Here is a 14,441-nt window from a genome sequence, read left to right as displayed (position 1 = left end):
GTTTAAAAACAGCAACAGATATAACAATTACACAACGGAAACTAACCACGTTGGACTTTCTCTCCTCTATTTCTGTACTCTTTCAATACTTAAGCAACAAAATATTGCCTTTAATAGTAACATGTGCCCTCCATTGGATTTATTGCCTTACCTCTTTAGTATGCTTTCGGTTTGTTACTTATTTCTCTAACATTTCAGCTTATTGTTTATATGTATGTACATATATAAATTTACCAACAATACCAAATATGTATCCAAGAGAGACTTCAAACTGTTTTGATGCCATAGAAACATAAGATTGGTCTTGCGGAATGATTTAATTATTTGTTTTGGACTTAAAATAAGTTCCAATTTAAATTCCAATCACTCAATAAACACACTGGCGTACATAAAACATTTGCAATTTCTCAAGCGTAAACATTACTCATACGCCGTGGAGACTATGCAAATTGAGGTCAGCGTGTGTATTAAGAGGGAATGCTCATGTAGAAGATGCATTTGCCAATTAGTTACAGCACTTTCTCACTCTCTCACTCTCTCACCACTGAATAATGTGAAAATGTTGAGGTACCTTGTCTCCCTTGTCCACATACGCAGACACTTACAGACACATCCCTTTAAGCAAACATCTGAGCAGAAAGCCGTTTTAAGTAGCAGCCCAGTAAGTTTTTGTAAGATGAGGAATCCATTTTCATGCAGCGCTTTCCCTCCAAGATCTCTATTAATTAAATACATGTTAATGCAAAGCTTACACGCATCCATGTTGACGCCATTGAGTAAGGTATAAAATGAAATCGGCGAATGATTTTGTAATGGTAAAAAGACGCAGGCACCAAGATGCAACTCTGTCAACGCTGAAATGGTTGAGATGGAAGAATCAAGATAAGTTAAGGGGATAACAGACACTTAACCTTGGTATATCACGGGAAAGACACGAAGGCATAGAGTTATTATATTGAGGAGCTGCTAATGATGGCTGCTTTAAACTACAAGAAATTCATAAAGTTTTATGGGCGTGTTGGCTTTACTTCCGCTCTAAAAACAATACATATTAGTTTATTTAATTAATAAGCGGCACAACGCAGTCTTATTGGCATTCAAAGAGTTTCAATAAGAGAAAATCTATTTCTCTCCGCTAATTGGTTCAAACTCCATAACCAATGTCCGATGAATTGTTGCTGCTTTCGAAGTTTTACTAAGAACACCAAACTTCTAATCTTAGACATGTTTAAGAAACGATTCTTAAATGGCAAGGTACCTAGGAAATTTATTACAAATCAGTTAGAAAATATGCAAAACTCGAACACTTTTGTGTTTGTCCCGTTAATTCTTGCGCATTGATGAAGCGCTTAAGTGTCGATATTAGAATTTATATGCAAAACAGCACCGCCAAGGGCGAAGCGCGATTGCAATCTGCACTGGCACTTAACAGCAGAAGCGTGTGCATTTGCGGGCAATTGCGTCGATCGCATGTGCAAATACAAGCGTGTGTGGCATGTATCAAGTCAGAGGCGTGGCAGTAAAAAAATAATTTAAAAATCTTAAAAAGCCATTTAATAAATATGAATTTTTTTCTTGTATTTTTTTCTAAAATAAAACAAAAGTGAAGTTAGTCAGGTTGTAACGGATCGTCCCAAAGTGCACTTAGTGCAAGAAGGTTTTTCATATTTTGTATACCACCTCAGTGCCAAGACCTACTATCCACCACGTCTATATCGTCTCTTTGTCAATGCGTTTCTTATTATCGTCGAGTATGTGTGAGCTCTACATCTCAACGAGAAAGCATAATTCTTCACTTTTCTACTTATCCGAGTGTGCAAGTCATTAATAGCTTGGCATGTGTATGTATGTCTCGTTGTTGCTTTCGCTTAAGTTGCTAGCGCTAACCGGAAAATGCCTATATGTACTTTCTCAAGTATGTAAACGCTGTTGTTGCTGTAGCAGCAGCGTCAAGGTTCGCCTAACACACTGATACTGTGACAGAGAGTTAAAGGCTTTAATGGGTTAAGGCACGTATTGATCTTAATATTCTTGGAACGCATAGATATAATTCGGGATGAAAAAGTGTGCTTGTTCAATTGGTTAGTTTTAATGGTAGGTTGGGCTTTAATGTGCAAATTAAGTACAGTAAAATTGTCTCGAGTTCAACCTTAGCTACTAATACTTAGAAAAGTATTCAAAAACATGTGAAAGTTCAGAATAATGCAAGAAAAAAGATAAAATAAAGCAACAATGGCATTGGATAATGAAGCTAATTTTCTACTAGCAAATACATCTAAAGCTGCTAATAAACTGCTGCTACTTGCTAAGGAAAAAATTATTCAAATCTTTTGTGGATTTTATTAGACAAAATTGTAGGCAGCAATCACAAAAAGTGAAAACCAGCGTCAGTTGAGCAATGCCAAATCCACTATACTCTTTTTAAACGAAATATTTTCAACATAAATTAAAATATTATTCACAAATCATGTAAAGGTTTTGGTCGACATTTTAACAAAAAAAAAAAATTTAATTAATTACACGCTCACATACACTTCAACTTTTGCCTTCAATGCGTTCATAATCCATACTCACGCCCTCAAGCAATCCGCAATAACACAAAAGTATTGCTAAGCCTGCACTTTGAAGGCATTTCAGCTACTCATAAAGATAACATTACAAGCTGAAAACAAAATTATTCATACTTTTAATTAAAAGCGAACCACAAAAAGCTCGGTAAAAAGTTCCGGTATCACATGAAAGAACATTCCAACAACAAAAAGAAGATATTATAAGTTATAATAAAAAATATATCCGCAAAGTAGTAATCAAAAAGTTCTTTCATGCCTTTCTCCACAATGACGGCGTGACGGCGTGGTGAGAGCAGGTACTCGCTGTCCGTGCCAGGTGTGTTCGCAGCACACACACTCACCGAAAGTTGCACATGCCACAGCAGCGGCAACAGTTCAAGGCAAGTGGTGTCCGAAACTTCCAGCGAGCCAAAATCGGAGCCTGCGTTTGAGTGCCTGCTTGCAGTTGGTTGTTGGGGGATGGCGGATGGCGGATGGGCGGAAAAGTTCAATTCTCCGTGGTGTTGTAGACACCAGCAGAACACAATAAGCAATAAGCGTGCAGCTGCAAACAAGCACTTATACAAAACAAAAAAAACTTACATGGAACTGTTATTTTATTTGTGGATAAAAGTGCAAAAGTGAAACCAATTCAATTGCCGCGCTGCGCATATATCTGTTTGTGCTTGTAAACATATATATACTATATTCCTTGTGTATCTCTGTTAAGGTGAGCGTTTTCGCTGCGAAAATGCTCTCCTGAGATGCAGGAAAAATCTGTGCAAGTAAAAACGCAAAAGCAGAAGTTAAGCCAAGGATAGGGAAAATACAAATTCAGACACTGAAATATGCGCATTGCACTGTCGACCTGTCAAATTCGCTGCTCCCAAGCTGAAATGGCACTGCAGTGGTGTTTCGGCGTCAGAAAGGGAGATAAGCAAAATAAAAACGTCATAAAAGCAAACTTTGCAAAATATCCACACATACACACAGGTACAAATATGATGCAAAATAAGCTTACATGCAGACATGAATTTATGTATATGAGTGTGTGCATGTGTGTGTGAGCTCATACAAATGCGAAGTTTATTTGAAAACAAAGCATTGAGCAAACAATCGCTAATTCAATTTGGCAAATATCCGATTGTTTACCAGAAACTATGTGTGTGGGTGTTGTTGCTGTACTGAGCCGCAACTAGATAAATTGCATTGGGAATTGAAACACGCTCAAAAAAACTCGCATAAAACATGAATGTGTATTCATACGTGTATATGTATATGTGTATGTCTGTCGACGTTTTCTCCTACTCACTTTTTAACGCGATTTCTTTTTATCAATCGCAGTAATTGGAAATCGCACTGAATTCATACAGGAAGAAGACAATATTCATTACTTCATTGACATTTTCATTCGATATTCGATGCATGCAGAAATGTAATAACCATCTTCTATTCAAACAGTATACTCAAGGTTATATCCACCGGTGATTGTTTGCGTATATATAAAACATTTTGGTATATCCGAAAATCCGTAAATTAATCAGGTTAATAACTATAACTATTTTGGAGATATGCGGATATTTGTATTATTTTTTAACTTAGTGTAAACTTTAAACGAGTTTATCTCGAAACGCTGTTTTTAGTGAGACTTTTTTTGCCGCCTACTGGTTAAAAATCAAAATTTTGATTATTTTCTGTATTCATCTAACTTAAAATATTTATTTTTTGGTTTTTGAATTTGAAATAATTTTAATTTTTTTCTAGAAATACAAACAAAATATATTTATCTTTTTATTTTCAAAGATTAATTATTCAAGAATAAGTCTACAGGAGGATTTTTGAAATCTCAAATTATTTTGGAGATAAAGGTATCAGCTGCTACTTTTCAAAATTTTTGACTTATTGCAGCATGCTGCTTTTGTTCACCTAATGGTTGTATGTATCATATAAAACCAAGCGAGATATATAAATAGCTATGCATATATAAATGATCAGGATAACTGTCCGACTGCCAACCTCGCAACAATACGATCGACCACAACACGCGCGGTATGGGATAGATACCGAGAGTTGAAGAGGATAGCGAAACGCCTTTGCGGACAGAAAAAGAGAGATGCCGAAATTCGTGAGTACGATTGCTCGAAGATTCTACAGAAAAATACGGCGACTAACAAAAGGTTTCAAGACCAGAGCATACTCTTGTAGAACCCCCAGAGGTGATCTAGTCACCGATGCTCAGAGCATACTGAAATTATGGAGGGAACACTTCTCCATCCTGCTGAATGACTCCCTATCGTACGACTTCTTCAATCTGCTGTTGGAGAAAATAATTCGAGCTCCAGAGCTTAATCGGTCAGACACAATCTTCTATAAGAGCGTACAGTTTCTGACATATGCTGATGATATTAATATGATTGACCTCAACATCCGCGCCGTGAGCTCTGCTTTTTCCAGACTGGATAAAGAAGCAAATCAAATGGGTCTGGTGGTGAATGAGGGTAAGACGAAATATCACCTGTCATCAAAAAAAACAGTCGTCGCACTCGCGTCTTGGCTCCCACGTCACGGTTGACAGACACAGCTTCGAAGTTGTAGATAATTTCGTCAATCTCGGAACCAGTATTAACAGCAACAACAATGTCAGCCTCGAAATCCAACACAGAATAACTCTTGCAAACGTAACACCTGTTCGGACTGAGTAGGCAATTGAGTAGAAAAGTCCTCTCTCGACGAACAGAGACCAAACTCCAGATGTCACTCATTATTCCCGTCCTGCGCTATATGGCGCAGAAGCATGGTTGATGATAACATCTGCTGAGTTGACGCTACGAGTTTTCGAGAGAAAGGTTCTGCGGAAGATTTTGACATAGTGCAGCGAATTAAGACACAGCGACTACGCTGGCTAGGCCAAGTTGTCCGAATGGACGAAAACACTCCAGCTCTGAAAGTGTTCGATGCAGTACCCGACGGGGGAAGCATAGGAAGAGGAAGACCTTCACTCCATTGGAAGGACCAGGTGAAGAAGGACCTGGCTTCGCTTGGAATCTGCAATTGGCATCACCTTGCGAAAAGAAGAAACGACTGGCGCGCTGTTGTTAACTTCGGCTATAATCGCTTAAGCAGTATCTATGCCAGTAAAGAAGAATTAAAAAGTGATTAACGTCACCTAATACGGCATTCCTATCGACTTCATTTATTTCGAACGCACATGCTCAAATTTATATGAAAATTCTTTGTTATTTCCGGAATTTTTCGCTGGCACTTGTCCAGCCTTTGTTCAGTTGAAAGCATGTCGCTTGCATTGTTACTCACTTTTGCATATTTTTTAGCGCCGTGACTTCTGCCATATTGCCTTTCAACTGCATCCACAAAGAGACTGCCTCTCATTCACACTCACATATACTCAATCATGACGTGTGAGTGCCTGCGTGGCACATACTTGTGTACAGCGCAATTCCTCGAGTTGTCTGTATGTCAGGGCATTGCTTTCTCCATTTTGTTGCTTTTTGTCCCTTTTTGGTGCTTTTTTGTGTGATTTCTGCCATTTCTCACAGGAACTTTTTGCGCTGCCACAAAGGCAAGAGTGTTGCAGCCATCACTCATACACAATGTGCGTTTGTTGTTTTCGTGGTGTGATAAATGCGCACCAGTGCAAAAGTAAAGGAAAAACTGACAATTAAAGGTAAATCATTTCGCCACTAAATACTTGAAGATATGCATGTTTTCAATTTCCTTGCAACTTGTGGCAAATAATTCACGATCGATTTCATTTCAACCTACAGCAGAGGCAGACTTTTTGCGTATTTTTAAAACGAAATTTGTATCGCGAAGCTTGAGTTGCCGTTCAATGCGCCGATTTCTAAATATCTACCGTTACAGACTGCAATGCCAACAATGCATTCAGCCGAGCCCCCGCCCATCTGAATTGTGGCGGTGCGCTAAGCGAGTCATCAACTAAAAATACTGCAATGGACCAACAACAATTGGTGCAACAACGTTAACTACTTTGACATTTGTGAAATGCGATATGTTCCAGCAGAGTGAAGACCAGCGCTGATGAGTTCAATGTGATTCAACAAGACCAACAGCACTGCAAGTAGATTAAGTGGACTGCGCCACAACAACTACAAAAAGTGGTAACAATAACTACGCCACTAGCATATCGCATGTCATTGCTGCTGCCGCTGGGCACCGCATTTGCCTGTTGCTCCGTTGCATGGGCATACTTCATTGGCGGAAATTCGTACGGCTGAGCCGTTACGTAGCGATTTATGTTTGTCGAAGTGCGCCGTTATGCTCTGATATGCTCGCCAGTAAACATGTGTGAGCGTGTGTTGTTTATTGCATTTGTGCAGCAAGTTTTCAATTTCCGGTTATTCAGGCTACGATTGAGCGCTTAAGAAATGGAATATGACCTCGAGTTGGAATTCTGACGAAGCTTCTTAGCAAATTGCTGCAATAAAGGGAAATTCATGCGCTCGGAAAAGTAGTTAAGCGATTTATGGATTTAGAAATGCATTAATATCCTTTTATTTTGCGAAAGTATTAGTGCTCGTTACTCTTTTGCTAATCGTTTGAATTTAAAACTGTACATTCCTTTTGTGACGATGACAATTCGGTAGGGGATTTATTTGTAAAAGTTTTGTAGTTTATTTGTTGAGGAAAGCCGACTTTGTTGATTTTAAATAAAAATTACTTGAAACTGTAATAAAACTCAGGATTTTCGGATTGAAAAGCTGAGGATTGAAAACCAAAGTTTGACGATATAATTTTAAAAATATCAGTACTCTTGTTATATTTAAGGGGTTTTCGTGGGTTTCATCGAGCAAAAACAGTATATTTTCAATATTTTTTAATAAAAAAATTAAATATTTTATAAAAATTATTTATTATTACAAAAATACATATTTAAAAAAAATTTTGTAAATTTTCAGAGGAAAATATTTAAAAGTCGGTTATTACGACGTCATTTCCGGCAACCCCTCGGAAAAAAGATGCCTCCACGTTGACAACAGAACTTTTTACGGAATCAACAAAAGTAAAACGAAATAAGTAAGTTATGGCTAAGTTCGGGTGCAACTGAACATTTTATACTCTTACTACTTGACCTCTTACTACTCAATGACCAACATATTCGGCATAATGTTTGTTAGAAAAAGGAAAATCATAGAAGTATACATATGCACTATATTGAGTAAAACACGTATTGTGATTTTCATTGAGGTAACTCAAACATTGGTCACCCTGAAGATCGAAAATCTTTATATAAGGTATATGGGGGGCTCAGGGAAGTATTGACCCCATTCAATGCATTTTTGATACACAGAAATATAATTGTAAGCAGAAGATTTGAATTTGACTTATATACATTGACCGTTATTTTCGGTCAAAAGTCGCTATAGATACTGGTGTCCACATATTCAGTACCTGTACCAGAACAGTCCCATAAGGCCTTTTTATACCATCTTGGAGGTAAATTTTAACGTCTCTAGCGTATTTAGTTATTGATTTATCGCGCTTCTAGTGTTTTTAACAGTACCGTTATATGGTGAGTGAGCGGGGTTATCTGCCGATTTCATCCATTTTCACAAGTCGGTAGAAGTTCTGGTTTAATATTTGAGCTGAGAAAATTTGATTTTTGTAGCTTTGGAGGTGCATTAAAGAGAGAGAAGGACCACGCCCACTTTTTCAAAATTGATGGCAGTTTCTAGGTTTTCGGTTAATGGCGTTTGGTGGGCGTGGCAGTGGTCCGATTACAACCATCTACAACTCCATGTTCGTGTGTACCAACTTTCGTCAAGATATCTTAATTTTTACTCAAATTACAGCTTGACAAAAAAAAGCTTACAAAAATATTAAAATTTTGGGGAAAATTTCTCGACGTTTTTATTTTTTGGTTTAATGGTTTAAAAATTCCTCCATTCGAGACCTTGTGAATTATATCTCGAAGATCTGTGGAAAGTTTCATTAAGGTTGGTTGAGTAGTTCGCGAGAAATCTTTACAATAGACTTTGAAAACACAGTTTCCAAAAAAATCTTGAGAATTTAGGACAATATTCTACGATATGCTAGAGATGTTCTAAACGAAAAATGACAACAACAAAGGTATATCCAAATATGTATTAGTGACCAACGAGCTCATTTAATGTAATCCATGCAAGGACCTATTTTTTAGTGAAGTCAAAATTAAAGTAATATTTATCTTCAGCTGTGAATTGCTCAAGTATTCGTTCTTTGAGCTATTTACCGTAGATGATATTCCAGAAATTCGACAAGATTTGAATGAATGAAACACTTCAGGAGACTCCGCTGAATTGGAGCTGACCAACAAGCCAAACAACAACTCAACTACAGCCAACCGACAGCACGCGCATTGCTGCCCTTCAGTCAGCCGCATTCGTGAGCGAATTTGAGACGTGCGCAAGTGAATGCCGTTGGCCGAAAAACCAAACCTCGTCACTAATGCCAAATCTTCCGCTGGTTGGAGAAGCGTCAGTGACCAAGCGTACAACAAGGTGTGTATGTGTGAGCATGTCTGAGTGTTTGAATGTGTTAGTTTGCTGTGGACGGCGTGTCGCCTAACACAATTTGTACGTCCGGTTATTTCTGCGCCAAATGCTTTGAGGTTATTTGTAATTTTAACTTGATAAAATTTGAAAGTTCTTACTATCAGATATCAGTTATGCGACTGAAATCTTTTCGGATATTGTGTGACGTTAAGCGCCAACGACTTTTTTTGTTGCACGTTTTAGTTGTCGAAAAGCAAGCTCCATTTTATGCGACACACATCGCTGACCAAGTAACGAACTATAAAAGCTGGTGGCAAGTTTGAGAAGCCATCAAAAGTTTTATTGCATTCTCGGACAACAGTTGGGTGTGCGTCTCTTGACAAAGTGCCATTCAATAAGTGAACGTGCAACAAAGTGTGCCTCCAAGGATTGAATCTAGAGTAGCTTGTATTTTTGTGCAAGTGAAAAGAAGAAAAATAAATACATAAAAGCGATAAAAAAGTATTGAATCTAATTTCAAGCAATTTGAAAAGTGATTTTCTAAGTGGAGGAACATAGAAACATTTCAGGATCAATAATGAAACGGGTATGTGGTAGTTAACTGGACATTCGTTGAAGAATTATTTAATGTTGATGTCAATATAACGGCATTCAGCTGTATGTTTAGAGAGAATCAAATGAAATTTCTCTCAAAAGTGAGCGAAGTATAAGTTTTTGTGTAAACTGTGAAACATTAGACCTTTATTTAAAGAACCACGAACTGCAAGTAGCCCTTCTAACTTCTTTCCATATATGAAAGAAATGACCTTCTATGCTTTCTAACACTTGACGCCTTACTTTAACTTAATTGTTTGCCAATGCAGCGCTCAAGTCGTTATCAATATTAATCCCGTAGCAGACCACATTGTCACGAAACGTTGAATGATGTGAAAGTTATTCCTCGCAATAAAAGCACATTATACCCACAAACTTGCAGGGCTCTCTCCTCTAACAGTACATGCAAAGTCCTTCATGGCGAATTGTCATTCTTTATTGCAACCGGCAAAGCTTGTGCGCCTATAAATCATTGCTGGCACACCACTTTATACACACACAATACAATACCAACAATGTGGACACTTGTCACCGGATACTCACTTACACAATTGAAGCTACTACAAGCACTGCCGTAAATATAAAGCTACAATGAAGCGGATTCATAAATATTTCACAATGCAAATATTCAAATATTGCTTTATTGAACTCGATTTCATACAATACACACACACATACGCCCCCCTTTTATGTTGCATGTACACATTGGATGATTGTTCGTCCTTTGGCGTTTTGCGCTCTTTTTGTTCTGGCTGAGTGAAATGTTGTTTGTTATTGCAAATTATTCAATTGACAACTTTATGACAACGCTTTCATAATGAATTCTTCAGCAACATGTTGCGAGGAAAATTGAATGAGGGTTGGAGAGTGGTGGCATGGTTCATGAAAATATATTTAGCCATCATTTTGATTTATTAGAATTATTTGTATTTGATGCGCCGTTATTTTCATGAAGGACTGCTTACACTTGCAGATGCCGAAACGGAGATGCCCTGACTTCAGGCCGGCAATATTATTTTCAAATAGCTCCTTTTGTGCTCGGCTGGAAACCGGCTTCGTGAAAATATTTTTCAGCAACCCGAAGCTACATATGAAATGTTAGATACAGTTCCACATTTGCCTTAATTAAGAACACATATTTTTTGTTAGCCTTTGAACTTAAATTAATCTCAAAAATTTTTTCACAAAATACGAAAAGACTTTTTCGACTACCCAATATAATAACCGAATATAACTAGAAAATCACAAAAGTCCGCTTTAAAATGAAAGTCATATTTAATTACCGTTAGTCTACTGCATTGCATTATATTTTCCTCACCAGTGAGGCATTTTTTATGATCTTGCAACATATTTTATTCCAACTGCAAATAGAGCGACATCTACAACACCAGTGATGGCATATTAAAGGCGAACTCTGTAGCAATTTCAACACCTTCTGTATTCATACTCTTCAAGAGACTTGAGCTACGGCAAATTTTCACTAAAGGTTACTTCTACTTGCGCCGTCAGTGTGCTTGCATGCAACTACTTGCATGTATATTGGCTTGTAAGCAAATGTAATTTTGCATTCGCATGCGAGCTTCTGACAGTTTGACCATAAAATATTTACGATTTCATTAAGCTTACTCTTTTACTCACTCGTTCACTTGCACTCGGCATTCGCGTCATCAAAATGACAGTTGCTAATTTCCCTGAAGTGTTGTGAGCCACTGAAATCGCGCTCGTCATAAAACGGGGGCAAATGCGCTGTAAAAGCGAGATATGGCAAGTACAAATTTACTTAAAAGCAAAACAAACAAATATAGTGCCACACTCAAAGTAAGCGCATTTAAATGTAAAAGTGTTCGTTAGGCACAACGCTAAATAATTAATTTTGTTGGCTCGTTATTTATCTATTCCTGCAGTTCTACTATCTTCTCTGTGTATGCTTGCTGTCGTGCAATGTGGTGCACGCCTCCTATTCTCACTTGCAAGCGATTGATTTCTCGCAGCTGCAACAGCAGCAGAAATCATCAATTACACAGCAGCAGCAGCAACAACAGGACCAACAATCGCAGGAGCAAACTGACACCACCACCGACTCATCCGAAGACTATGACAGCCACCCGCAGTACAGTTTCGCATACGATGTGCGCGACACGCTGACCGGCGACGAAAAGCAGCAGGAGGAAAAACGGGATGGTGACCTAGTGCAAGGACAGGTAAGTGCGGTGTAGTTTTGGCCCTTTGACTAACTTAGAGAGGATTATGCGTGGATATAATACAAAATACACCAAATCCCTTTATAAATCCCCTTTCAGTACTCGCTCGTTGAACCCGATGGCACACGCCGTGTTGTGGAGTACACCGCTGACGATATTAACGGCTTCAACGCCATAGTCTCCAAACAATTGGTGGATGAGCGCTCCCGCGCTTCCGCTTCGGCCACAGCTTCATCCTCACGGTACAACAGTTTCGAAACGCTGCAATCACAAATTCAAACACAGGCCATCGCCGAAGCTCAAGCCCAGGCTGCATCTTATGCCGAGGCTCAGGCGCTCGCCGAAGCACAACTCCAAGCGCAGGCTAAGGCACATGCCGAGGCCATGGCTCAAGTACAAAGCGACGCCGAGTTGCAGGCGCGCATACAGGCGGAAGCCCAGGCACGCGCTCAAGCCCAGCAACTGATGGAACAGTTTCAGCAACAGTACAAACAACAACAGCAACAACAGCAGGAACAACAGGAGCAATTAGCACAACTGCAACAGCAGCAGCAGCAACGCCAACAGCAACAACAATTGCGTACACAAACCCAACAGGCACAAGAGCGCCTGACCAACGAGCAAGCCCTACTGCTGTCGCAATCACTGCCCTCACGCACACTCGGACACAGCGTGCATGCTACTGTAGTTTCACACCCACCCACGATCTTGTCACGCACACCCAGCGGCAGCGTCTACGCCCAACAACGCGACCTAACCGCACTGAAGGAGTTGCGCGACGGTAGCGCACGACAGATCATCGAACGCACCAACCTCCCGCAAATTGTGATTACTCAACCGGCTAGCGCAACGGTACAAGCTCAAGTCATACACTCACCATTGCTATTGGACGGCAGCTCTGGCGCAACAGGCATGCGTAGCGTCATCTCTACAAAGATCACCAATGGCAGCGGCAATGGCGGACGCAGCAGCACCATTTCACTACGTGGAGATGCCGGGCGCCTGAGTGCCGCCGACCAATTGCTGAACCAGCTCGACACTGACGATGATGACACACTAACACGCAACAGCCTGCGACTGCTCAGCGGCGGCACCGGCAGCAGCGGCAGCGGTGGCAGCATCAAGGGACGCACCAACGGCGGCTTAAGTGGCAGTAGCGGCAGCAGCGGTCTGAGCGGTTTCGACAGCAGCAGCAGTGGCTCCGATGATCGCGGCAGTGATCGTGAGGGAAATGTATTGCGTAACGGACTAAGAAACTCAAATAGACGCTTGCAGAGCCTCTTCTCCAGCAGCGGCAGTGGTTCGAACGGAAACGGCAGTGGCAAGTCGACATGGTAAATGAGACGGGAAATCGGAAAATACAAACACAACAAAACAAAAATACTTTTAAATTCAAACGATTCTAAAACGAGAGAGAGAGAGTAGGACGAAAATGCAAACGAATGAGTAGAATAGACAATAATGAATGTAGAGAGAAATAGAGCGTGTTAGCGTATAACGGTAAATGTATTCAAAGAAAACTAGTGTGATCAACAGTCAGCAACGCGATTTGGCAACAGACCCTGGCTATTGTATAACGGACTATGATTTGCAGCGGCCGCCATCAGTAACGGCATTAACATAGGCTTAGATTTAGTTTGTAGACTTGTTTGCATTTTTCTCAGTAGCATTTAATTACTAACAGACTTGTGGTAGAGAGCTATTTAGTTGACTTATATATATATATATATATATACTTGTATTTTCGGGATTTGGGTGAATTTCAGCTATCGCTTTTCTGTCTACGCTTAACACAATTACATACTCACAGGCGCGCGCGCACTAACTCGCTCACTAACAACGCTTTTACTACGCTTTCTGCGAGAACATACGAAACGTGAACGAACAGTTAACCGTTATAAACACCCACTATACGCATGTATATAAAAACGCTTTCATTATTTCTATGTAAAATATTTATTTCCAAGCGAAAACTTTGTGATTTAGACTTACTTTATGTTGTCTGAAAATATTGTATCTATAGCTTACTCAGCCGAAGAACCTATCCGTTTAGTATTTTGATGTTTACAGAAACTATTTTATTTTCTTCTAAGTCGATTTATAAATATTTATGTACACTAAAGTGTTGTTCATGTTAACGTTATGTGACTAACCAAGCTTCATATAATTTATTCTTACTAATATTCAATTCAATGTTTTTTATATTTTTGTATTCAACATGTTCTCACATTTTAAGAATCTAGATATTTAAGTGCAACTTGCAGTTTCTACATGGCATACAAAAAACACAAAAAAAATATTAATAAATGAATTTAAGTTTGCAGCGAAAATTTCCGTTATTTCATTTCAAAGTAACAGATTCAAAATTTCAGTGGTCTTCAAACATAACTGTGCATTTTGTGGTTTGAATAGCTTCGATTAATAAACAACAGTTTGAATAACACTGTCGGTGATACTACTGAGCACCGCCAAACTATATTTGGCTTTGCAGCTCTCGAAAGCAAATGTCAATTGAACTAATTTAGCAAAATATTTGCAATATAACTGTTTTTAATCACAAACATAAATTATATAATATTTACATACCA

General features: G+C 39.1%; 1 protein-coding gene across 1 annotated transcript; it reads left to right on the top strand.

Moving 5' to 3' along the window:
* The first annotated feature begins 9,408 nt into the window (after positions 1-9,408).
* LOC126753151 (ras-interacting protein RIP3) lies at positions 9,409-14,134 on the top strand. Its single transcript, XM_050464354.1, has 3 exons — positions 9,409-9,644; positions 11,557-11,853; positions 11,953-14,134. The coding sequence occupies exons 1-3, from the start codon at positions 9,636-9,638 to the stop codon at positions 13,189-13,191; spliced, it is 1,545 nt and encodes a 514-aa protein (XP_050320311.1). The 5' UTR covers positions 9,409-9,635; the 3' UTR covers positions 13,192-14,134.
* The last annotated feature ends 307 nt before the right edge of the window (positions 14,135-14,441 follow it).

This window comes from Bactrocera neohumeralis, chromosome 3 (genome assembly GCF_024586455.1).
Source record: "Bactrocera neohumeralis isolate Rockhampton chromosome 3, APGP_CSIRO_Bneo_wtdbg2-racon-allhic-juicebox.fasta_v2, whole genome shotgun sequence".
Taxonomy (NCBI): domain Eukaryota; kingdom Metazoa; phylum Arthropoda; class Insecta; order Diptera; family Tephritidae; genus Bactrocera; species Bactrocera neohumeralis.
This window is presented reverse-complemented; position numbering and strand designations above follow the sequence as displayed.